Genomic DNA, 26,438 nt, shown 5'->3' on the forward strand with positions numbered 1-26,438 from the left:
AAAAAAAACCCCAACCACATCGGGGGCTTAGTGGGGTCCCTGCCACATATTAAATGCCTGAGAAATGCTTGTGGAATAAATGAAGGAAAGAATGAGGGTCTGGAAGACACGTCACAGGAGATGAGCTTTCTCCTTCCCCTTTTCCCACCCTCCTGAGGTATCTCCTCTCCCATGATGGCCCCTGAGGATGGGGTCTTGGAACCTGGATGAGATCATGGCTGGAACAGCCCCTGAAGCACTGACGCCAGCCAGCTCCATGGTGGTCAGGACTGTGGCTGTATGCTTGGGGTGGCGGAGACTTCCATTACCCCCAGTCAGAACTGGGCCCAGGAAAGTCTCTCTCCCTCCTGCCAAGGCTGGCAGATGGAGGGTTGGCAAAGTCTGCTCGGTTCAGTTCAGTTCCCTGAACATGGCCTGAACACCTCATGGCACTGGGGATGGGGCTGTGAAGCTGAGGCAGGTCTCAGGCCTGGACCTCTTAGGCTGAATGATTCTGCACACATTCTTTTAATGTGATGAGGCTGCTGGCGAAAGGCTTAGGTCAGACGACTGCTAGCTCCTAAGATGCCTTTGTTAAATTGCAAAAAGGTGCCCAGCTTCCTTCGTGCAGTGCACAACCTGTACAACCGTTCCCAGCTGCTCTGCTTGTGGGCTATCCCAGGGGTGTGAGCTGTGTTACTGAAAGCAATATTGCCCCCTCTGTGACTGGCTGAGGTGGACCTGAGTCCCAGGGAGTCGAAGGCTGCCCTACGGGGCATCTGGCACCAGGTTTTGTCCAGATAATCCAATATCACTGACCATGAATAAAAACTGTACTTCTCCTCACATGGATGGTTCTCACCACCCATCCCCTCAATTCCCTTCTGATCTCATTTCCTGTACTCTTCTCTCTTTTCTGTTCTTTGAGGGGTCACACCTCTGCTCTTTCAGTTCCTACATATGTGGTAAGGTCACAACCCTCCGGGCCCCAGTTTTCCCATCTGTGAAATGAGCATAACAGTAACTCCCTATCTCTTATGCTTTCTGGTGTCTGGCATACAAGAGGGGCAATCACATTTTCCTTGGTTGTTGTTCTTTTTATTTTTATCATTACCTGCTCAGCTGGGGCTCAAATGAAAGCTGGCAGGGCGTGTGGGTAGACAACTTAGGTTCTGGAACTTGCCAAGTCTGCATTTGAATCCTAGCCTTCCCTTTACCAGCTCTGTAAAATGTGGGCTCTAGGTCCAGGTGCCTGCTCATGCCAAGTGACTTACAAAGGCTCCCTTTATTGAGCACTTCCTGTGTGTCAAGAACTGTGCTGAGCACCTGACATGTATAGCATGATGCTCTAAACAGTAGCAAATATTATCATCCCATCTGAGGCCAGGGATTTTGCCTTTCTGAGCCTCAGTTCCCCATTCCGCAAAAGGGAGATAACAGTAATGCCTGGAACCATGAGCACATATAATTCTTTACTGCTACCACTCAGCAATGAAGTCCAGCCAGCTCCCAAGCTCACAGGGACACACACTGAACCTCAGGACCTTGTCTGGGTTATTCTCCATCTGTCCCCTCCTTTCGGGTTTAGGGCGGTGACAGTGCCTGCTATCCTAGAGGCTGCCGCATTCCTTGGAGGTCCCTTGACACTGCCCACTCCTTATAAATGGGCACTCTGGTGGAGTTTGCCATCTGTTTCCTGTAGAAACCCTGCTGCCTTAGCCCCCCTCCTTTGCTGTAGAATCCACTTTATTATGGACAGTCTATTTTGGGGGTGGGGGAGGAGGTACTTTCTCCCTGGTACAGTGCATCCAGGGCGTATGCTCTGACCCTAGCCCCTACCCCCACCTGGCATGGTCCTGATCTGCCATGAGCAGGTGGTAACTTTGCCACAGCAACATTCTCCCACCAACTCCACCTTGGTGAGCTCCTGGGCGTTGGCCAAATTATCCACTGCGATGGCCAAGAACACGTTCAGGAGGGTGTCTGCGAACGTCGGAGTCAGGGAAAGCATCACCACTTGGACCTTGATATCTGGGACTCCTGAATCCCCCCCCTTGTGCCCCCCAATCTGCTCTCCCTGAGGCCCGGGCATGTCCCCATTTCCCCACACAGAGGATACAGTTCCCAAAGAGCGTCAGCACGATGAAGTAGATGGAGAACACCATGCCGCCCTGCACACCCCCCTGAGACTTGATGCCGTCGTACATGACCTCATTCCAGTCTTCGCCCGTCAGGATCTGAAAGGGGAGGGAGAAACACACAGCCAACCCCCTCTCAACCTTGGGCCCCTCGGAGATGCAGCTGTGGAGCCGGAACCTGCCGTGTGGGCCCCTCCTTGGCCCTTGTCTCTGGGTGGGGAGGGTCTCATCTGTTTGCAAGAGGAAAGGGCTGTCCCTGCATTGAGGGGCTCTCAGCCTGTTCTAGGAAAAAATGACCCTGCAGGAGTCACAATCTTTCTGTAACTCCATCTTCCCTGATGTGATAAGGGGGTTTTGCTATAGGCTGAGTTGTACTCCCTAAATTCATATGTTGAAGCTCTAAACCCTTGTGTGATGGTATTTGGAGATGGGAGGGAATTAGGATTAGATGAAGACATGACAGTGGGGCCCTCATGAGGGGATTAGTGGCTTTATAAGAAAAGACACCAGAGAACTTGGTCTCTCTCTCTCTCCCTGCCATGTGAGAGAGAAGTGAGAAGGCGGCCGTCTGCAAGCCAGGAAGAGAGTCCTCACCAGGAACCAACCCTGCATGCACCCTGATTGTAGACCTCCAGCCTCCAGAACTGTGAGAAATAAATTTCTCTTGCCATATATTCACCGGTACTTCTGGAATGCTGTGTCTGGGGGTGGTGATGGTGGTGGTACTGGTGACCAGAGGAAGCCTCAGGTAAAGGAACACAGGTGCTGGCAAACAGAAGTTGTGCAGATGCATATGGGAAGGGCTATGTATGTAGCATCCACACAGTTGTTAAAAAATATCCAACTTCCCTCCTTTGTATTATTTCCATGAGGATAAAGTAAATGTGAAAGAACTCCCCAAACATTAATCTGTTAATGCAGGGTTTTTTAGCCTTGGTACTACTGACATTTGGGACTTTCTCCCGTCCTGTGCACTGTAGGGTGTTGACCGGCATCCTTGGCCTCTACACATTAGATGCCAGTAACATCCCCCCACACCCCCAGTTGTGACAACCCAAAATGTTTTCAGATACTACTAGGTGACCTTGGGGGACAGACTCCCTCTTGGGCAAGAACCCTTGTGCTGAAGATATATGGATGGTGATTACTACTATTAATAATCATTTATGTGAGGGCTCAGAACTTCATGGATGGTTTCCCTTTCCAAGCCCCTGTCTAGGGGTCTCATTTAGAAATTACCTCTCCCCCAGGAGAAGAGAGGAGTGAAGTCACATTTTCCATAAACTCTCTGTCCCCTAAAGAGACAGAACCCACATAGAAAGGCTCTGGAAGTCCCAGCTAGGCCAGTTCCAAACCTCCGGGCATGTGCCTACATGGGTACAGAAGTTGGTTTGGGGAGACCACCCAGGGTCAATCTGTTTGCCTTGGAATATGGGATCGGGGTGTCTTCCAATCTGGGGGAGGATGGTGTATTATCCATGTCTATTACTTTCTGTATTCTGATGCTTTGACATATGTGGGAGGCCTTGTTGACCCTGGAGGGAGTCAGGACTAGCTAATTCTTAGAGATAGTAACCACCTTGCCTGTGAACGTGCTTTTCAAATGCAAACCAACCAATTCAGAGCCCACACTCCCAACCACCTCCACTACTGGGCTCTTACAATCAGGGCCAACCTTCTCCTGTCAGAATCAGCCCAGGGTCAGGTACCAGACAACTCAGGACAGCTCCAGGGCCTGATGAAATTATTTAAACTAGCCAATCCTAAGCCTGCTTAACGTGCCTTGCCCATTTCTTCCTGTGGAAACCACAATTAAGGCTCCTGCCCATGTTCCCCGCTCCCTCTGCCTCCTGACGAACTCTGGTGCTTCCCTGTATGTCCCTGCATTCATGGGGCTGGCTGAAGGTTGTACCTGAAATACCGTCATTATTGCTGCTGGAAAGGTGTCGAAGTTGGTAGGAGGAGTCCCTTCATCAAAATTAAACCTGCAGAGAGGACACAGACATTTCATGTTGGTCCCACCTCAGGTGTCCTGAGGGCTTGGCTCAGTACCTTGCATCCAGGGCAGTATCTCTGTCCCCTAAAAGGACACCCTGCGTGGTACCCCAGGCCCCACCCATCTGGGTGAGTGCACTGGACATCCAGGCCACGAGGAGGGCAGACTGTGTGATGCAGGCGGGCCTGGGTCTCTGGAGGCACTGAGCAAGGTGCCTGGGGGTGGGAGGCCCTGGGCTGGACCCCGGGGAAGCAGACGTCAGAGAATCCGCTGAGCACTCACTGTCCACCAAAGAGCTGCATTCCCAGAAGGGCAAAGACGACGATGAACAGGAAAAGGAGGAACAACAGGCTGATAATGGATTTCATGGAGTTGAGAAGAGAGACGACCAGGTTCCTGAGAGATGCCCAGTACCTGCCAACAGAGGCCAGGGTTTGGGGGGGGGGTCAGGCTGGGCCAGGGCGGCAGCAGCTAAGCCCACCTTCCCAACATGGTGGAGGTGGCCCCACCCTGGCCCCCACCCCCATTCCCATCGGGATGCCAGGGAACCCCAAAGACTTACTTTGTGACTTTGAAAATACGCAATAACCTGAGGGCTCGTAACACACTGATTCCAAAGGATGTGCCGGGTTTTATGACGGCCCAGATGACCTCGAAGATGCTCCCGATGATGACCTAGAACAGAGGACCCGGTCTTATGTCCAGGCTCCTTGCAAACGTGCCCTGAGTCTGAATCTTGCAGGAACCCAATCCAACTCCCACCCTCAAATAGAATCAGGGTGCGGGTCTCAGACCCCTCTCATCCCTTCTCTTTTTTAACTTATTAAGAGCTGATGAGCACAAAGAATTCATGAAACACATAATTACAAAGCGAATGCCCACGGAACCACCACCTATGTCGAGAAATAAGACATGTCAGCAGCCTGAAAGCCTCCAGGGACCCCTAGACATTAGCCACCACCTTGAATTTTATGCTAACCATTTCCTTTAACCATTTGCATTTAAAAAATTGAGGCGGAATTCGCATAACATAAAATTAACCAGAAAGGTTAACTCAAAATAGTGCACAATGCAGTGGCCTTTAGTACATTCACCAGGTTGTATAACCATCACCCCCCTCTAGTTCCGAAACATTTCCATCACCCCTCAAGAAGACCCCGGACCCATTAGCAGCCACTTCCCATCCCCCTCTTCCCAGCCCCTGGCAACCACTAATCTCCTTTCTGTCACTGGAGATTTGCCTGTTCTGGACATTTCATATAAATGGAATTATGTAATATGTGACCTTTTATTTTACGTCTGGCTTCTTTCGCTTATCATAATGTTTTCGAGGTCTCTGCCTTTTGAAAGCATTCAAGGATCCTCCGTAATCCGTATAGCTTAGTTTTACCCATCTGAACTTTCACGAGTAGAAGCATGCTGTATGGACTGGTTTTGTCAGTGCCTTGCTTCCTTCTGTGCAGTATTATGTAGCTGATGGGTGTGGCTGTTTTTGCTTGCCTCTCATTGGTGCAGAGAATTTCATTATGTGGCTAGGCCACAACTTTATCCACTCTATTGCAAAGGAATATTTGGGTCGTTTGGTCTGGGACTAGCGAGGCTGCTCAGGACATTCTTGTATGTGTCTCCTGGGCATCTGTGTGAGTTTCTCTAGGGTGAATCCCTAGCAGTGGAATCGCCAGGTCAATCCTACTTTCCAAAAAGGGTCCACAAATTTCCCCTCCCAACTAGCAGTGGTTGAGGAGGGCTCTAGGGGCTCTGTATCCTTGCTGAAGTTGGGATTGTCCTTTCATTCCTTTTGCATTCAGCAGAGTCTCTCATATCCAGGGGTGATCCTACTTCTCTCTTTTGGATGTCCCCAGGTGTCAGCCCTTTTAAGCTAGAGCTGGAGAACTGAAATCCTTAGAAACCAGACCACTTACCCCACAATCAAAACAGTTGAAGGAAGAGTGGAAGTAAGGCCGTGTCCCAAGCCCGTACATTTTTATAAACATTTCGGACATAAAGAGTCCTAAGAAAATGAATTCTGCATAGTCTAGAAGGGAGAGGGGGGAAAACAGAGGAGGTTAGATCTGTGGGGGGGAGGTTCCAGATGGCTCTGACATTCCTGTTAATTGCAACCCTGGCTGGTGGGTTCCTGGGTGCTTACTATATATTCTTTAAAAAGTTAATTAATTAATTAAAAAAAATTTAAATGGAAGTATAGTTGATTTATAATGTTTCAGGTATACAGCAAAGTGATTTAGTTATATATACATATATATATATTCTTTTTCATATTCTTTTCCATTATGGGTTATTATAAGATATTGAATATAGTCCCCTGTGTTATACAGTAGGTCCTTGTTTATTTTATGCATCTTACTATGTTTTTAAAACGAACAAATGAATGAATTAACTAACTGACTAACAGCTTACTGACTAATTGGATAATTAACAAAGTGGTTCCATAATGCCAGCATGTCATAAACTAAGAATTATGACTAAACCACTTTTATATGTCTGACTTCCAAAGGAATAAGAGAAACAGAAATCATGACAGTGTCCTATCTGTAATCCTTGTGTTGGCAACTTAGTTGGAGGCCACAGGCAACTAATCTAAGGCATGGCTTTTCTCGGAACCTTGAAAACTCATTTACGTCCCTTGGAAATCCTGTCTTGCTGATGTCTGAAAGTCGTGATGCAAGATAAAGCCTTTTGTTTTTTGGTGAGAAAGCATAATGGTGCAAATACCTTGGGGAGAGGTAACTCATGGTTATTTGTTTGCTCCAGCAAAGAAATATTTAATAGCAGTCCCTTTTCTGAGCCGGCTTTCTTGGTGGGGTAGGAAGTTGAGGGGTCAGGAAGGGCATGAGTAGTCACCTACTGGAGGGGAAGGAGAGGTAAGGAGGAATTCTGAGGGGAAGAAAGCATACAGAAAGGGAAGACAGAGGACCCAAACCTCCAAGAATTCCATTTTGGTCACATAGCTAACTCTGTTTGAAGGTCAAGGGTATTTGTTATATCATTCTTTTTTTTTAGCGGTGTAAGATTTTTTTCTAGTTCTTTGTGATTTTACTTTCTTTTTCTTTTTTTTTGGCTGTACCGCGCAGCTTGTGGGATCTTAGCTCCTCAATCAGGGGTTGAACCCGGGCCCTCGGCAGTGAAAGCGCAGAGTCCTAACCACTGGACCACCAGGGAATTCCCTGTTATATCATTCTTTTAAGAGGTGGTTTGAACTGACTGTTAAGGTCTTTCCCACTCATTCCTGATGGAAACTTTCCATTAGTTTTAGGACTCCAGGGAACTCCTAGTGTCTGAGGGAAACTCTAGGGTCTCCAGGGCCCCTGAGACCAAAATGTCAGCAAGGGAAATCTGTCCATAACATCTGGTGTATTCCAAAAACCACCAGAAGAAACTCTGGGACAACTTAAGAGTTTCCAAGATACTTGTTCCCCAGTTACCATGGAAATATGATAGCTGGTGATGCACAAGACCTGAGAGAATTACTTGTCTGTAGCACTAGGGGGTCTGGAAGAAATTTCAGGGTCATCAAATCCAATTTCCACCAAGTACAGAAGAGGAATTTGAGACCCAGAGAAACGACTACACTTCATTGATTCCAAGACACATATTTTTGTTCACATTTTGACATCTCCGAAACTGGGGTGTATCTTAAAATTGGCATGTCCTAGTTTAGATGGCAGCATTGTTTTATTTCTTAGTGGCACATAAAATAAAAATAAAAGAGTGCCTTGTAATTGAAGATGTGTTTGATTGATGGACAATGGTAAGAGCTTGTCCAAGTTCACACGGAGAGTTAGGGGCAGGGCAGGCATCAAGAACCCAGGTTACCTGGTAATCAGGGCAGGGATGTACCATCAGATACAGCTTGGACTCTGGGTTCAAATCCTGGCTACATCACTAACTAGCTGTGTGACTCTGGGCAAGTTGCTTAACCTCTCTGTGTTGCAGTTTTCTCAACTGGAAATTGATAATTAAAGGACATTTACAGACACAGAGGCCCCAGGCAGGAAGTCCCAACCCCCTGTTCCTGAACCAGGACAGACAGAGCAAGGTGATTAGTGGGGAGAATATGGGAGATTAAAAATAGGCTATCAGAGGAGGTTAAGACAAAAAGTAAATAGTCCTCATTTACAAGTGACTCCAAGGGGACTAAATGCAATTACTAAGGTTGGAACTAGGTCAGGGATCTCGGAAGGAGAACTGGCCCCTGGGGAATGTCCTGAGGGGAGGGGTTCAGCCAACGTGACTGGGAACAATGAGGGCTACAAGGAGACAATGACATGGACCAGGCTCCCAGGCCTCTCTAGGCTGAAGACTCAACTTCTCCAATGGTTGTCTGGGTTAATCTGAACCAGGTCAGAAGGGTAGAGAATCTACAGACCTAAGTCAGACAAGCCAGTAGATGTAGGAGGAGGGCAGCCAGCAGGAAAAAAGGTTTTGGGGAGTCCTCATTCGGGGCCCATAAGCCAGAGCCAAGGTAGCCACTTGCCTTCCTTACTGTCCAACCATTACTCTTGTTGATTCCTAAGAGCTCTTTACATTTTAAATCCTGCTCAGAGGTCTCCCCACCTTTCACTGCTTCTTTTCCCCCAACCTGGTCATCAGTTTTGATACTATCTCATATTAATTCCTGAAATCTGGGAATAGGCCCAGAAGGGCAAAGCCTTGGAAATCCTGGTACTCACTGAGGGAGCAAGATGTTTTCACACTTGTTAGAGAGTATCTTCTAGGAATGAATCCCAGACATAAGGAAGTCAAAAAGGAGATGAAAGGGGAAAGAAGCAGAAGGTTTGAAAGAAAAGGGAAGAAGCAGAGAGTCAGAAATGAGAACAGAAAATGGGTACAACATACAGGTCACTTTTTTTATCTCTAATGTGCCCCCACCTCTCAACCATAAATTATTTGATTCCCAGAGATGCACCTAGAAATCACATGTATGTTTCTGTCTCTATCTGGCTGTCTTGCAGTCTCTGACTCTCTCTGTCTCTCTTCCAGTGCACCCCTATGTGCCTTTCTTAGAAAGTGATCATGGAAGTCTCTGGTGGCCTAAAGTCCAGCTTCCAGCTCAGGCCCAAAGAAATAGGGTTCTGTCATTGTTGCAGCAGCAACATCAGCCCCAAGTTGAGTGGTAGACATGGCCAAATGAAAGGACAAAGTCAATGAGGACCAAAGAAGGAACACATACCGTCAGAGAAAGAGAACTGGAAAAAGGGTGTGAGGAAGGGATCAGGGAGCCAGTGGGGGTGGGGCCAGGAGGTACTCACAGAGGAAGTCGGAGAGCCACTCGGGCTGGTTGTAATGAACGATAGCGACACACAGCGTGTTGAGGGCTACCAGACTGAGCACAGTCCAGTAGAAGGCCTGAGTTTTGACCATGCGGCGGATGTAGAAACGCATCCTCCTCTCCTTTTTGTGAAAAAAGGTTGAGTTCTCCAGCTTGGCACTTTTAATGCTGGCTCGGGCGAAGGGAGACCCTGCCAGGGAAAGGATGGAGAATGTCAAGGTGTTCCTGCAGAGGAAATTAACCGATGCATGGCCCAGGCACGGATTGTGGCCAGGGAATCCATTAGCCTCCCAAGCAAGGAAGCCCCTGGGAACCATCATGACCTATGGGCTTAGCTTTCCAGAGATGGAGCTTATGGGAAGGGGATGCCCCTGAAAATAACAGTATTGGAAATAACCAATGAGTGATCAGGATGTCAACGGGGAGGCTGATGGCTCTTCATCGCTGGAGCCAACTTTCTGTATCTTCCTCTCCTGGCCATGTCTGATGACTCTGGGGGGTCATGCCACAGGGTGGGATAAGGTAGGAGCCTCTGCTCAGGACTCCCAGTGCAGAGGCAGGTAGCAGAACTGCATGGACCATACTTGGAAAGCCTCCAGGAGGAGGTGTGGATAGGATCCTAGTTTTCCATGGACATTTCACTTTAGAAATAATCACCAAAGAATGAGCCAGCTGTGCCCACTGCCTACGTATATTTTTGCTCCTAAGCATTTACAAGGTACCTACTGTGCCAGGCTCTGTCCTAGGTGTTCCAGATACACGTTAACAGAGTCCTGCACTCTTGGGACTGATACTCCAGCGGGGGAGACCGAGAGCAAGCATAATATAATAAATAGTAAATTAATAGTGTGATGGGGGACTTCCCTGGTGGTCCAGTGGCGAAGGCTCCACACTCCCAATGCAGGGGGCCCGGCTATGTTCCCTGATCAGGGAACCAGATCCCACATGCTGCAACTAAGAGTTCACATGCCACAACTAAAGATCCTGCGTGCTGCAAATAAGACCTGGCACAGCCAAATAAATAAATAAATATTAAAAAAAATAGTGTGATGGAAGGTGAAAAGTGCTTTGGAAAAAAGAGAAAGTAGAGCAAAATAAGGGGACTGGGACGCCCAGGAGGGATCACTGGGCAGGCGGCAGTACTAAATCAAGTGGTTAAGGTGAAGGGGTTGGCCTGAGTTACCTTAGTATCTTAGGTACCTTACGCAGAGGAAATAGCAAGTGCAAAGGCCCTGAGGCAGGAAAGTGCCTGCCTGACATACTGTGGGAGCAGCATAAAGAGAACAGTGTGGCTGGAGTGGAGTGTTTCAGGTGGGAAAAGGGAAGAGGTGAGGGCAGGGAGGAGACTGGGAAGGTTGTGAAGGGCCTTGGGGGCTGTGGGGAGAACTTGGGCTTTTGTTTTGAGTGAGGTGGGAGCCATGGAGGGTTTGAGCAGAGGAGGGACGTGAGCTGACTGGGGTTCACAGGTGCCCCCTGGCTGCTGTGGGGGGCAAAGACTATGGAAGGGAAGGGCAGGAGCAGGGAGGAGGTGACTGCTCTAGTCCAGGCAAATGATAATGGGGCTACCACTCCATAGTGGCTGAGAAGGAAGAAGAGTGGGCAGATTTGGGATGTATTGTTTAAGGTAGATTTCGACATTTGCTGATGGACCAAGTGTGGGTGGAAGAGAGAGGGAGAAGCCAAGGTTTTTGGCCTGAGCCCCGGGAGGGATAGGAGGGAGGTTCAGAGCTCAGTTTTGGATAGATTGATTTTACCTTCTAAAATACCTCCTCTTGTGGGACTTCCCTGGTGGCGCAGTGGAAAAGAATCCGCCTGCCAACGCAGGGGACACAGGTTCGAGCCCTGGTCTGGGAAGATCCCACATGCGCGGAACAACTAAGCCCGTGCGCCACAACTAGTGAAGCCCGTGCGCCTAGAGCCCGTGCTCCACAACAAGAGAAGCCACCACGATAAGAAGCCCGCACACCACAACGAAGAGCAGCCCCTGCTTGCTGCAACTAGAGAAAGCCTGCGCGCAGCAACGAAGACCCAACACAGCCAAAAATAAATTAAAAAAAAACACCAAAATCAAAACTTCCTCTTGAAAATCTTCCGTTGCATTCATTTGTTTATTGTTCTTCATTGGTTCATTCATTCTTTCATTTATTCATTAGTGTGCTCATTCGTTCGTTTATTTGTGCATTCATTCATTTGTTCACTCATTGGTATGTCATTCATTCATTCATTCATTCTTTCATCATTTGTCCATTCATTAGTGCATCCATTAATACACCAATTTGTTGCTTCATTCATCATCTATTCACACATTCATTCATCCATCCACCCATCCATTATTCATTTGTTCATTTATACGTTCATCCATCAAGCACTTCATCAACCTCATCACACCAGCCAGGCATGGGACACGTAAAACATCTCTCAGGATGCCACTTCCTATTAGCAAAATTCTAAACAGAGGTTGTGAGTTGGCACCCCAGGGGCCATACTGGTTCATCCTGGGTTTGTGAAATTTAAAATTACTGGTCTACATTTAAAAACTGGGAGATTTTCCATAAAAATATGGATTTCAGCTTCTCATGAATGAAAATAACAGCTGACATTTTTTGAACGTTTAGAAGGCACTGCGGGGGATGCATTTTACACAGTAAGCTCCTCATCACAGCCTTAGGAAGTGGGGACCGTCATTAACACCATTTTACACCCTGAGCAAACAGAGACTGAGGGGAGTCCAGTAACTGGCTAAGGAGTGTCGAGTTAGTTCAGAGCCTGCGCTCTCGGCCACCATGCTGCACTCACTCCTGGAACATGTGACCGTGAGGAAGGACTGCATTCCTGCCCAGCAGCAGTTGGCTAGGTCCAGTGGCTGGATCCTCCCCTCATGTCCATTATCTGCCTGACCCCATGGGCACTGGGAACCCTAGGGTGGCTCTTCACACCCCTTCCCAGTTGGGACATTTCTGGTCCTTATGGCTCCCAAAGATGTGCCCAGACCCACAGGCATCCACAAGCCTTGGCAATCACACCAGGCAGGAGGCCCCTTACCCCAGCTCCTGCTGGAGCCACATGGAAACCCGGCTCCATCACCAACAGGCGAGTGACCTTGGGCAGATGACCTCGGACAAGTCACCTTGCATCCTGGGACTCCAGTGCCTTCCACCTCACAGGGCCGTTGGGAGAAATCAATGAGTTAATATCCTCTAGCATGATGCTGGCACATCATGCTTATTGGTAAGATTAAAACCTCTTACTACAACCCTAAGAGCTGAAATCAAGACCCGTTCACATACCAACGCCTGGAGGAAGTCTTTCCTGATCACAGGGCCTGGAGACACATCCCACAATAGGCATCCCACTCATCAGGAATGGAGAGGAAAGTGAATATTAACTAAACACCTGTTGCATGCCAGGCCGTGTGCCAGCTCTGTACTGTCTCCTCTATTTATTGCATTTCGTACTTGCTCTGACCCATGCTCCCTTTTTCTATACACTCTTGTCTATACTTTTCCTCTGTGGTCTGGAACTGTAATTGCAGGCAATCCTTAGATTTAAAAAATAATTTTAATAAGCTATTTTATGAAACCCCATATATCTAAGATATCAATTTCAATGTGGAATCGATATAGAAATATATTAAAGAGATATTTTACACTCTTTTTTTTTTTTTGTACTATGTATTCCAAATCTAATGTGTTAGTATGAAGCACATTTCAGTTCAGATCAGCTACATTTGAGGAGTCAAGAGCCAGAGGCGACCAGTCCTAGTCAGGAATGTTCCACAGTGAGGGCAGCAGTATGGCACCACCAAGGCTGAATCTTGGGATTTGGGGCAATTTATAGGCTCTTCAATTTCTCTGTTTAAATTGAAATAGGTGCTTCCCAAATTGTGGGTTGAACTGTCCTTCAAAGAGATGTGTGGAAGTCCCTAACCCCTGGTACCCGTGAATATGACTTTAGTTGGAAATAGGGTCTTTGGAGATGACATCAAGTTAAGATGAGGTCAGACTCGATTAGAGTGAGCCCTAGATCCAATGACTGGTATCCTTATAAGAGGAGAAGAGACACGGAGACACACAGGAAAAGACCATGTGACGACAGAGGCAGAAATTGGAGTGAGGCAAGTAAAAGCCAAAGAGAGCCCGGGATTGCCGACAACACCAGAAGCGAAGAGAAAAGCGTGGGGGCAGATTCTCCCCTAAAGTCTTCAGAGGCAGCACGGCCCTGCCAACATCTTGATCTCCGTTTGGACTTCTGGCCTCCAGAGCTGTGAGAGAATACACTTCTGTTGTTTTAAGCCACCCAGTTCGTGGTACTCTGTGACAGCAGCCCTAGCAAACGAATACAGCCCACACTGAGCTTATACCCTTAAAACCATCTAAATGGAATCTGATTTTCCTAAAGAACCTGCATTGTGATGGCAGATTCCATCCATGGCTCAATTTTTCCTAACAATGACTCAAGGTCCATATTTCAACAGTCAGTTGATCAACTCTACATGGGACCATTTTGTAATGTGTTTATCAAACGAGCTGACAGCACAATAGAATCATCAGTTACATAAAGCTGCATTTACTAGGGTACAACATGAGGGCAAATGTGACACAGTTCCTGCCTGACTTTGAAACACATTATTATTATTATTTTACGTAAATAAATAAAGGTAAAGGCATTTCCTTGTCAGAACCCTGGAATTTCAGAGGTCTCTTTCAGGATTGTTTAGGAAGCCCCTGCTAGCATAGGGGCCCCTTCCTGTGGGCTTTTGATCTATCAGGCAAGGGAGCTGGCTTTAGCTGGGTTTGCCTGGAGCAAACCTGTCCTGGGAGAACAAGCCACTGGCCTGTGTCTTGGATCCATCTACAAAGTTGAAAGTCACCTTCTTTCCTAACAGAGGTGCTATGGGACAGCGTTGGCACTTATTCAGTGTGACAGCTTTCAACTTCGGTTTATCATCTTCCTTTTATCACACATTTATCAAATGTCAGCCTTGAATCTGGGTTCTCCAAGTAGCAAGTTTTCTTATGTCAGCCGCAAATTCGAGCCCCGGGGTCTCCCACAGACAAACCCTCTGTGAATCTATCATGGCTTCCTGGATCATCCCCACTCCCCCCCCCCCCCCCCCCCGCGTTGGGAGCTGAACCGTGTCCCACAAATTCATGTGTTGAAGTTCTAACCAACCCCCACCCTGCACCCGGGTTCTCAGAATGTGACTGTATTTGGAGAGAGGGCCTTTCAAGAGGTAATTAAATTAAAATGAGATCATTAGGGTGGGCCTTAATCCTCTATGACTGGCATCCTTATAAGAAGAGGAGATTAGGACACAGACGCACAAGGAGGAAAGACCACACACATGGAGGAAAGACCACGTGAAGATACAGAGGAAAACAACCATCTATGGACCAAGGAGAAAGGCCACACCAGAAACCAGCCCTGCCAACACCTTGATCTTGGACTTCCAACCTCCAGGACTATGAGAAAGTAAGTTTCTGTTTTGAAAAAATAAGTCACCCAGTCTGTGCTATTTTATTATGGTGACCCCAGTGAACTAATAACACTCTCCCCATTGCACGTGAAGCCCAGTTAAAAAACGCCTCCTTCACGAAGCTTTCTTTGCTTTTCCACCAGACAAATTCCTTCCTGCCTTGTATAGCTATTAGACTCCTTATAATTAGTCTCTGTTGCTTTTAAGTAACTTTAAACTTACCTAATTACTTTTCTGATTTCAAAAGTAATGCCTGTCACTAATCCATCCATTCCAGGAACAATGTCATGGAGAAAGTGAAAATCCTTTGCAATCCCTCCAATTTCCACGTCGTTAAGTACCTCTCGCACTTCTTAATTTTGTTTTAAAAATGGGACCACACATTTTGTTGTACAACTTGCTTTTTTTCACCAAAAAATATACTTCAGACATCTTTCCATGCCATAGCAACTCCATTCTTTTTCCTGGCAGCAGGGTATTCAATTGTATATAAATACTGTAATTTCTTTAACCATCTCCCTATTTGGGGGCACACGGGTTGTTTCTGGTTTTTACTTTTTTGAGTACCAGAAACAGTGCTGCTGAGAAGAGGTTGGTACATAGATCTTTTGCATATGTGAAGAAATGTTTTGAAGCAGAAATTCTAGGTCAAAGAATATAAACATCAATAATTAAATAATGCCAAACCATACATCACCAACACTGCAACCTACATTCCTCACAATGGCAAATGGCTATGCCCATTTCTCCTCATCGTTGCCAACACTGGGTGGTATCACTTTTTCATCTTTTTTAGAAGGACTGATGAAAAATAATATCTCCCTGTTAATTAAGAACAGGTACCCAATCTTATCCATAGAGGAGATCTTGGGTACCCTATTTTTTTCAGTGCCTGACATTTAATAAATGTGGTATAGACAAAAAATATTTGCCTATCAAAATATAACAAAACAGATTAGAAAAATGGAAGCAACCTAAATGGGAAAAGATGTTGGACAGATGTAATGGATCAAATTCACAGAGCATTTATGGGGCATTCCAATTCCTGAATTTGCTGGAAGGAGAGAAACAGATGTATCCACAAGTGGAAATAGGACTTGTTCATCATTACGAGGAAAAGAGTGTTTTGGCTAGAAATTAAAAATGCAAATGAAAACAAGCTTTAAGGTATCATTACAAACCGACTTATCTGGGAAAGGAAATTAAACGGGAAATAGGCAATGGCCGGTGTGGGAGAATCCGTGAGTGTCTGAATACTTGGCAGGTTTATAAATGGGTTCAGTGTTCTTGAAACTCAGAATGGCTCTGTGAATAATGAGTTGAAAACCTGTTAATATCTTTGATCCTATAATTATCCCCAAGGAAATCCACCCAAAGGGTGGGGGGAGTCATTGTACGTAAATGTTCCCAGCAGTGCTCCTCGTAAGGGCAAAAATTGGAAACAACTCAAACACTATATAATAAAGCCACGCTGAGCAAACCATAGTGTAGCCACCCTCTGGAGTGTCGGACAGTGACGGAAATCATTTTGAAACCCAGCAGTAAGCTTATAACCTAGGGGTGAATGAAAAAAGCAGAGTATGAAGTAGTTGGTTCCTGGGGATTAGAAACATACGTATATTTTTATTTTTTGGCCGTGCCTCAAGGCTTGTGGGATCTTAGTTCCCCGACCGGAGATCGAACCCGTGCACCCTGCAGTGGAAGCGCCGAGTCCTAACCACTGCACCGCCAGGGAAGTCCCAGAAACACGTGTATATTTTGAATTCCCTCCTCTCTCCCTCCTTCTCTCATCCTTGCCTCTATGCTCCATATACCCCATCAGCCTTAAGGCCTTCTCCCCTCAGAGTTTTGTCTTATTTCCTCTGCCTGGAAGCTCCCCCACCCACTCTTCATAACTGGAATTTTTATTTTATTTTATTTTTGCTGTACTTATGCAGCTTTCGGGATCTTCGTTCCTGCACCAAGGATTGAACCCATACCCTGGGCAGTGAAAGCGCAGAGTCCTAACCACTGGACTGCCAGGGAATTCCCTTCATAATCGGAATTTTAAAAAACCCATTTCAAAAGATAGTAGAGTCTCCTTGGAAAAGATCGAAAGCAACACAGTCTCAATCAAGAGGGGTGAGAAGGAAAGAAGTCAATGTCCTCTCCCACCTCAAACGCTGCCCTTGGAGATAACCAACAGCAACAGCCTGAGCACAGCCTCCTCTCTGCTGTCACTGCCATGGTGAACTCCTACCCACCCTTCAGTTCTCATTGTCAGTGTCACCTCCTCTGAGAAGCCCTCCCTGACCACACTCCACTCTTCCAGAGCAGGCTGAGCACGGGGCATCTCCTCTGAAGTGCTGTTATCATCACAGGTTTATTTGTGTAATGACCTGTTTAATATTTATTTTCTGCCCTGGACAGCAAGATCCACATGGGTGGGGATTTGGTCTCTGTCTTGTTCACAATTGGGCACCTAATAAATGTAGCCCCTCAATGAGAACTAATGAACAATAATAATATTATTCATAAATAATTAATGAATAATAATATTAGCCAATATCACGGGGACCTTATTCTCCGCCACATGTTGTTCTAAATGCTCCATGTGGATTTTTATTATTATTCTCTTGGCCGCGCCACGCGGCATGTGGGATCTTAGTTCCCCGACCGGGGATGGAACCTGTGCTCCCTGCAGTGGAAGCGCGGAGTCTTAACCACTGGACTGTCAGGGGGAGTCCCTATATGTAGATTATTTAGTTTTATTTCTCCTCCCAATAATATGAAAAGACATGCTCTGCTGTTATTCTCATAATCATGTCATCTGCCCCAGGACACAGGTGGGAAGAAGCAGAATCAAGACCCAGGTCTAGGCAGCCTGGTGCCCCAAGCTCTCACACTCCATCTCGAGGGTGATCAGTAGTAAACGACTGCCAGGCGGCAGCAGGAGGACTTACCCACGGAGGCAATATCGGCCAGCTGGTCCTCAGCTTCCTCGGGGTTGAGCAGGTCTGTCTTGCTTTTCTTTATGGTGGCTCTCCGCAGAGCTCCAACAATGGAAACATGGCAAGAGAAAAAGACGTTACCCTTTTTGCTACAAAAATGACATCGACTGAGTGTGTCCTTTGGGTGCTGGGCTCTACCAGGGACTTTCTATGTGTGGTTGGATTTTACCCGCGTGGTGGTCTGGTTTGGTGGAAAGTAAGAGCATGCGCATTTCACAGATGTGGAGACAGAGGCTTAGGGAGGTTACATGACTTTGCCCAAGGGGTAAAGATGAGAACCAAGTCCCGTTCAGTCTGACTCGAAGTCTGGGCTCTCAGCTATCATTTTCCCTCTAGGAGCCCTGGGATTGGATATGTAGTGACTCCTATGAAAACAGCCCACCCCTTAACCTTTAGCACACTTGCTAGGTGGGCTGGGACTGTGGAAGCCCTTCCTCAGTATTTAGGTTCTCCACCCCCAAGAGCTCGCCAGGGGACAGTGAGTACAGGCATATACTTCCAATAAAGTGATTTAGACACCCCCAAGGGTAATCTCTTTCCCTCCCCACAAAATCCATTTTGTAACCTACTGGGATAGGGCCCCAGCTCCTTTCCTTCCTTTTCACTCCTGGTCTCTTCAATCCAAAGTCATTGCTCTGTCTAGACAACTTTCTAACATGTGAGACAACTGTCCTTAATAGTAAGCTGGATTCTTGGTGAAATTATTATTATTATTTTTTTGCAGTACGCGGGCCTATCACTGTTGTGGCCTCTCCCGTTGCGGAGCACAGGCTCCGGACGCGCAGGCTCAGCGGCCATGGCTCACGGGCCCAGCCGCTCCGTGGCATGTGGGATCTTCCCAGACCGGGGCACGAACCCGTGTCCCCTGCATCGGCAGGCGGACTCTCAACCACTGCGCCACCAGGGAAGCCCTGAAATTATTATTATTTCTTTTTTAATTTAATTCATTTTATTTTTGGCTGTGCTGTGTGGCTTGCGGGATCCTAGTTCCCCAACCACGGATTGAACCCGGGCCACTGCAGTGAAAGCGCCAAGTCCTAACCACTGGACTGCCAGGGAATTCCCATTGGTGAAATTATTATTATTTATTTTACTTAGTGAACACAAGTGGGGCTGACCCCGAGCCAGACGCTGTCCTATGCATTCTATTTGCAATAATTAATATAATCCTCATAAACAATCAACTAAGGTAGGTATGATTATTATCATGCCCATTTGACAGATGGGGAAAATGGAGGCACAAAGCAGAAGTAGCTGGGCACATGGTCAAAGCAGAAAGGGCAGGCAAGAAAGGGAAACCCCGTGTTAAGGTCCTGAAATTCCTCGAGGAAGCAGATTCCCACCATTCCCGTTATCTTCCTGAGCCTGACCTGGTCTTGTGCTTGTTCTTGGCATACCTGGGCCCTGAACATCCATTCCCTGGAAGCCCCTCAGAATGGAGTAGCCTGTCCCCCCAGCCTCGGCTCCTCCTGTGTCCCCTGGGACCCACCCCCACCCCTGGAGCCAGGTTCAGAGCAGTTACCATCAAAGGGATGCCTCTGCTCCCCGTCGGTCTCATCCTCGGCGAGGATCACCTCTTCTGAAGAGGAAGAGCACATAGTTAAGCTCCGGCGTCTGGAGGACTCTCCTGGGGATGGGTTCCCTTGGACCAGGAAGGAGAAGGGTCCTCCTGGCCACTCTACTCTCCCCTTGCTGAGTGACAACTCAATCAGCCAGAAATGTGCTGCTCACTTGCTTCTGACTCCCAGCCCCACTTCAATGATGGTCCTAAAGCCAACATCATCCCTACCTCCCACTGCTCTTCTTAGGTTGACTTAGCTTGGATTACCTTAGAGACTCCTCAAACAGCCTTATGAGGTAGGTGCTATCATTATCTCTGTTTAACAGGCAGGGGAACTGAGGCACAGGGAGGTGAGCTGCATTGCTAGGAGGTGGCAGAGTTGGGATCTAACCCAATGTCTGATTTTAAAGCTCTTAAGTGTTATGTATGTCATATCCTGGCTTCATCCCGCTGGATTCTTGTTGCTAAAAACTGGAACTAGCAGTCCAGATCCTCTTTCTCCTCCCATCATGACCCTTCCCTCATCCATCTCCAAACTGCATGCATGACTCTCTGTGTGCTCCGTGGCCTGGCATTTCAATTCCTGAGCCCCAGGATGAAAGGGCCTCACCTGCTTTCGAGATCCACTCCATGTACCCATTGAGTTCTCGTTCAATCTGTTGCTGCCGCCTCAGCTTCAAAAAAGCCCGCCGGTTCTCTACCCGCTCCCTTTCTTTGGCAAACTCCCTGAAGAAGCACAGAAGAGTCAGGTCTGGCTGTTTTAGAAATTTTAGGGAGTCTGTGTGTGTGTATGTTTGGGGATTCAGAATCCCTGGAGGGCAGTGCATTTCAACAAGAGGAATCAGGTCTTCTGATAGAAGATCAGAATATTACAGGAGTGGGTATTTCTGCCAGCTTCCCACATTTCCCAACAACTGCACCCAGTTAGAGAAAAAAAAACAAAACCATAAACCATGCCATGCCAACCACTGCTGGCTGCCTACCCCATTCTCATTCTCTGTACTCCTGGCTAAAGAATAGTTTCATCCCTCTCTTAAATTACGTTAATGACACATGAGCTGAAGATTTCTGCAGCAGCCTCACTTCTGTGATATAGGACTTTTCCAGTTTCCCTTCTTCCTCTTCCTGTTTGGAATGTGAGATGGCTATCTTGTGAGCATGAAGCAGCTATCCTGAGACCATGAAGCATCCATGAGATTGGAAGTCTCCAAAAGGATGTCAGAGTGGAAAGCTAGAAGACGCTGGGGTCCATCATGGCACCATGGAGCCACCAAACCAGTCCCCAGACTTCTTGTAGTGAGAAAAATGAAACTCACTTATGGTTAAGCCAGAAAAACAATCTTGGGGGTAGGGGACAATGTGTGTCATGAAAATGCATGGTTGATTGTATGCTACGATTTTATATTTGGAAAATAGGGGAGGGGGGAACCCAACCTATTGTTTCTTTAAAAAAATATAAATTATAGAAATTAAAGCTCTATAGACTTTTCTTGTGTTTTGGGTTGTGGGCCTGAAAATTTTGAGAAAACCTTCCAAGTGAGAGGTCTAAATTACAAAGAGGCTTCCCACCCCCTGGGTGGAGGTAGCTCAGTGCCAGCAGCACAGCTTGGTGAGTGAAGGCTGGGCTGGATTTCACCTCCCATGAGTCCCTTCACTGGGTGCCTCCAGCAATGCACAACTTATGCACCTGTACATGGCTTGCTGATAACTGTCTAATAACCCAAAGCAATAGAAGAGGCCTATTCTCTGCCTGGAGAATGATGGCCTCTTCCTGGGAAAAAGATGGTGAGGGGGAGTGGGATGGGGGGAGTAGCAGAGACTTACCCAGACAGCACACCCAGCACGAGGTTCAGCATAAAAAAGGAGCCGATGATGATGAGGGGGATGAAGTACAACCAGTTCCAAGTGTTCCCTGAGGCATCGTTGCTCTATGGGGGGGGGGTGTGAGGAAGGAAAGCAGGTGAGCACTGAGTGGGACTCAGGTATGACCTGACAGGTGAAGGAAGGGGGAACTCTTGTTCTCCTGGGACTCTGTCCTCGAATGTCCTTGGCCTGTGGAGTCCTAGAGCTCTGGTAGCCCAGAGAGGGAGAGAGAGCACAGGATCAACCAGTGGGGGAGACTCCAGAGGTACCACTAGGAGGACAAAGCCCCCTCCTAATCATGTAGTCCTCACAGGACCAGAAACCAGCATGAAACTCAGGAGGACTCCACAGATCAAACTCCAGGAGGAGAAGGTAAAAAAGCTCATTGAAATGTAGAAATGAACCCCCAGTTTCCTCCCTTCTCCCCCAAACAGTCATGATGGCAGGGTCTGATAATCAGGTTAAATCACCAAGCCAGATGGCAGGGCCGTGAACCTTTTCCTTAAGTGTCTCCCTCCTCTATTGCCTGCAGCCTCAATGTCAACCACAGAAAAATTCCCAGAAATGCCCAGATCAATTTTCAGGGGAAGAAGTCCACAAATAGAACATTCTTCTCTGGGAGAACAGAACACTGTGCCAATAAGTGAGAGGAGGGGAAGAAAATCAAGAATAGAGAAAGAAAGAAAGAAAAAAAAAACCCCAGCACTTAAAAAGTACTTATTTGTGCTAGACACTCCTCTAAGCATATTACCTACATTGGCTTATTTACTCGTTTAATTCCCATGATGTCCCTATGTTATTGTCATGCACTGAGGAAACAGGCCCAGAAAGACAAAATTACCAGCATGAGGTCACAGAGCTAGACAGTGGTGGACATGGGATTTGAACCAGGTGGCCAGGACCCAGAGCCTGTGGACTTAATCTCTGTGCTGGGGAAGGCTTCTGGTGGCTCATCAGCTCTATGGCATCTGCAGAATGTGGGGTGGGGGGCCCAAGTGTGGCTTTAAAAGCTCACCTTTAAAAGCACTTTCAGTGCTACTGCTGCCCTGCAGAAAGGCTAAAATGAGAATGACTGACACTGGTGCTGTGAATCTGTGGAGGAACTGGAACTGTCGCATGCTGCCAATGGGAGGGTAACATGGTGTATGAGTTTCTTGTGGCTGCTGTAATAAAGAACCACCAAGTGGGTGGCTTAAAACAACAGAAATTTATTGGTTCACAGTTCTGGAGGCTAGAAATCCAAGATCAGGGTAGCAGCAGTGTTGGTTCCTTCCGGAGGCTCTGAGGGAGAATATGCCTCTCCCCTGGTATCTGGGGGTTTGCTGACAATCTTTGGTGGTTCTTTGGCTTGTAGATGCATCACCCTAATTTCTGCCTTCATCAACACATGACTTTCTTCCTGAGTGCATGTCTTTCTCTGTGTCCAAATTTCCCCTTTCTATAGGGACACCAGTCATATTGGATTAGGGCCCATCCTAATGACCTTATCTTAACTAATTACTCCTGCAATGATCCCATTTCCAAATAAAGTCACATTCTGAGGTACTAGGAGTTAGGGCTTCAACATGTGCATTTTGGAAGGGATACAATTCAATCCATAATACATGGTACAACCACTTTGAAAAATGGGTTGGGAATTTCTACTAAAATTAAATCATGCACCTTCACTATGTCATGAGCATTACATTCCGGGGATGTTATCCAACAGAAATGTGAACCTGTGTATGCCAAAGACACATGCAAGAATGTTCATAGTGGTGATCTTCATAACAGTTCCAAACTGGAAACAAACTGAACCCTTCTCAACAGGAGTGAAGATAAATGGAATATTGTGCAATGAACGACTGCCATCCACCACATGAAACTTTACAGACTTGGCATCAAGCAAAAGAAGCCAGACAGAAAAGAGCATATATGTAAGATTCCATTCATGCAAAATACAAAAAACAGGCAAATGAGTTGATGATGTTTCAGGTCCAGATGGAGTATCCTTTGGGGAGGGTAGTGACTCTGGAGGGAACACGAGGGGGACCTTCTGGGGCTGAGAAGGTTCTGTTTCCTAATCGATCTGGGTGCTGGTTACACATGTGTGTTCAGTTTGTAAAAATTCATCAAATGTGATCTGTGAAGTGTCCTATATGTGTATTTTACTTGAACCAAGAAAAAGTTTTTCTTTTTTTTTTTTTAAAGAAAGTCAACTTTACCTTAAAAAGCAAGGAAATTCTGACACATGCTACAACATGGATGAACCTTGAGGACATTATGCTACATGAAATAAGCCAGACACAAAAGGACAAAAACCTGTATGATTCCACTTATATGAGGTTCCCAGAGTTGTCAAGTTCACAGAGACAGAAAGTAGAATGGTGGGCAGGGGCTGGGGGAGGGGGACGGAGGGTTAGTGTTTAACGGGGACAGAGTTACAGTTTTGCAAGATGAAAAAGTTCTGGAGATGGATGGTGGTGACAGTTGCACAACAAAGTGAATGCACTTAATGCCAATGAACTGGACAGCTAAAAATGGTTTAGATGGTAAATGTTAGGTTATGTTTATTTTACCACAATAATTAAAAAAAAAAGAAAACAAACCAACCAAAAAAGCCAACTTCCATGATGGACACAGACAGGTTCAGGGGACAATGAATATGCCAGTCCCCTGCTCACACCCTTGTTCTAACAGAGTTCCAATGCTTTGCTTCTTGGAGGTTCTGGAAGAAAGAAAAGGGTCAGCAGAACAGGGGTGGACAGAAGGCAGGACTGGCTTTGTGCTTTCCCCTCTGATGATGCTGCTGTGGCTGAGGCCTTTTCGTTACCATTTCTTAGGGCTAACTAGAGCCCAGGGAGGGAAAGCCTGCACCGGCCAACAGAAGAAAAAAGTCTGGCTATCTCAGGAAGCAGGTTTGGGATGGAGACGGAGCAGTGGGTGGGTGGGGGAAGAGGGGCAGGACTGAACGGGGAGAAATGGCTGAGGCCCTTGGTACCAAGGCAGCCCCTCCACCCCAGGATCTGCCCACACCCCAGCTCCCTGATATGCTTAGAACCACCTGGCCCCATGATGCTGCCCGGCATAAAAGACACTCACAGTGCCAGGTCCTCAGCCTACTTGAGCTCATTTAATCCTCTCACAAAAGGTGGTATGTAATCCTCCCCATCTTCCCGGGTGAGGAAACTAAGGAACATAGAGGTAAAGTCCCATGCCCAAGGTCCCTGTCGTGGGCTGCATTGTATCCCCCCTAAAAGATATGTTGAGGGACTTCGCTGGAGGTCCAGTGGTTAAGACTCCATGCTCTCAATGCAGGGGGCACAGATTCAATCCCTGGTCAGGGAACTATGATCCCACATGCTGCATGGCACGCCCCACCTCCCCCAAAAAAGATATGTTGAAATCCTAACCTCCAGTACCTTTCAATGTGACCCTATTTGGAAACAGGGTCTTTGCAGCTGCCATCAAGTTAAGAAGAAGTCACGATCGTGGGCCCTAGTCCACTATGACTGGTGTCCTTTTAAGAAGAAGAAATAACAGGTGAAGACAGGGACACACAGGGGAGAGGACAGCCATGTGACAATGGAGGCAGAGATTGGAGGGACACAGCTGCAAGTCAAGGAGTGCTGAGGGCTGACAGTCACCACCAGAAGTCAGGAAGAGGCAAGAAGGAATTCTACCCAGAGTCTCAGAGGGAGTATAACCCTGCTGACACCTTGATTTGGGACTCTGACCTCTAGAACTGTGAGAGAATACATTTTTGTTGTTTTAAGCCATCCAGTTGTGGTACTTGGTGATGTCAGCCACAGACAAAGAACACAGTAACTGAGCTACTAAATGGCAGAGGTGCCACCTCCCGACCCCATCACTTCCAGGCCGTGCTCTCCTGTCATTCTCCCCCTGGATCACTCCTCAAACGCACCAAGCACAGTCCCACCTCAGGGCCTTTGCACCTATTGCTTCCTCTGCCTGGAATGCTCTTCCCCCAATTTCCTACATGGCTCCCTCACCTCCTTCAGATCTCTGCTCAAAGGCCACTTTCTCGGGCAGGGTTTCCCTGATGGCCTTTTACAGTTGCACCTTCATTTCTAATCTCATTTCCTGCTCTATTTTTCCCTTAGTGCATCTCCTCCTCTATACTTATTTCTCCTGCTCATTATCTGTCTCCCCATTGTCAATTCCATATGAAGCAGGGATATTGTGCTTTTTTCCCACTGCTATATTCCCTATCATAATGCCAGGCATGCATGCAGTGTCCAATAAATGTTTGTTGAATGACTGAATGAGAGGTGGCTCCCCACACAGCCCACATCCTCCACCCCAAGCTGTGCTCCCTTCTCCCTCCTCTCTCCTTCTTCCTCCCTTGTCTTGATTTTCCCTCCCTGGGGACTGGGGTTCTGCTGCCTGATTTTAGAGATGCTTGTTCTCTTTCCAATCTAGCCCAAATGACTCAGTTCCATGCTGTGGATCCAACAACTCACAGAGAAGAAGCTGGCAGAGGGTTGGGTGCAGTTTTTGATCAGTAGGTGGGCTTCCTGGGGTTTGCTCACGAGAAAAATGAGAAATATATTTCCCAAGCCGAAAGACTGGAGCTTCCTTGGCCGTTCTGTGATAGCACAGAATGTGGGGGACATCAACCTCCCATCCCAGGTCTTACATCCTTTGGCAGTTCAGGTTAAGCGTGGGTGTGCTCATGCGTCTGGATGTGGGGAGGAGGGAAATTGCTTGCTTGTCAAAGTCATTAACACCAGAAAGATACACTTGCAAGATCGCCTTGTCTTTCTTCCCAAGGCTCAAAGAGTTCCACTGCCTGCAACGCTATTCTTCATTAGTGCTGTCACTAAATATTTCCTGAGATATGGCAAGATGGCCCGTCCCTGTCTCCCTGTGGTTGGCTGAGGGTCATATGATGAGTGCTGGCCAATGAGGAGTGAGTGGAAATACCTAAGTCACCTTTGGACCAGAGCACTGAACTGCCAGTGTGGGACCCTCCAGGGCTTTCTTTCCTTTTGGAATACCAACTGGTAATGTTCTAGGTGCTGGTTGCTCCATTAGCTAGGTCCCAAGTGACTCTGCTGAGTATAGCTCCCTTCTTCCTCACTGCCAACCTGCACTGGACATGTAGCATGAACCAGAAAAGACATTTGTTGTTAAAATCACAGT

The 26,438-nt window shown here is 47.1% G+C and overlaps 1 protein-coding gene across 2 annotated transcripts in view; it reads right to left on the bottom strand.

Annotated features, from left to right (window-relative positions):
- CACNA1A (calcium voltage-gated channel subunit alpha1 A) overlaps window positions 1-26,438 on the bottom strand; it is a 236,709-nt gene that overhangs the window by 82,449 nt on the left and 127,822 nt on the right. The window contains exons 7-17 of one of the 2 annotated variants that reach the window (XM_089905382.1): window positions 21,255-21,358; window positions 20,041-20,156; window positions 19,394-19,448; window positions 17,822-17,919; window positions 9,384-9,593; window positions 6,036-6,148; window positions 4,676-4,788; window positions 4,396-4,527; window positions 4,030-4,102; window positions 2,099-2,216; window positions 1,895-1,962 (exon numbers count right to left, since the gene is read on the bottom strand). In XM_089905382.1, coding sequence (XP_089761508.1) covers window positions 1,895-1,962; window positions 2,099-2,216; window positions 4,030-4,102; window positions 4,396-4,527; window positions 4,676-4,788; window positions 6,036-6,148; window positions 9,384-9,593; window positions 17,822-17,919; window positions 19,394-19,448; window positions 20,041-20,156; window positions 21,255-21,358 — 1,200 coding nt within the window. Of the gene's footprint in view, window positions 1-1,894; window positions 1,963-2,098; window positions 2,217-4,029; window positions 4,103-4,395; window positions 4,528-4,675; window positions 4,789-6,035; window positions 6,149-9,383; window positions 9,594-17,821; window positions 17,920-19,391; window positions 19,449-20,040; window positions 20,157-21,254; window positions 21,359-26,438 lie in introns of both variants that reach the window. The other variant, XM_089905383.1, reaches the window with a different exon arrangement.

This window comes from Delphinapterus leucas, unplaced genomic scaffold (assembly GCF_059928025.1).
Source record: "Delphinapterus leucas isolate spDelLeu-1000000601 "Yukka" unplaced genomic scaffold, BTC_Dleu_Yukka2 spDelLeu_asBTCV2_sq25, whole genome shotgun sequence".
NCBI lineage: Eukaryota > Metazoa > Chordata > Mammalia > Artiodactyla > Monodontidae > Delphinapterus > Delphinapterus leucas.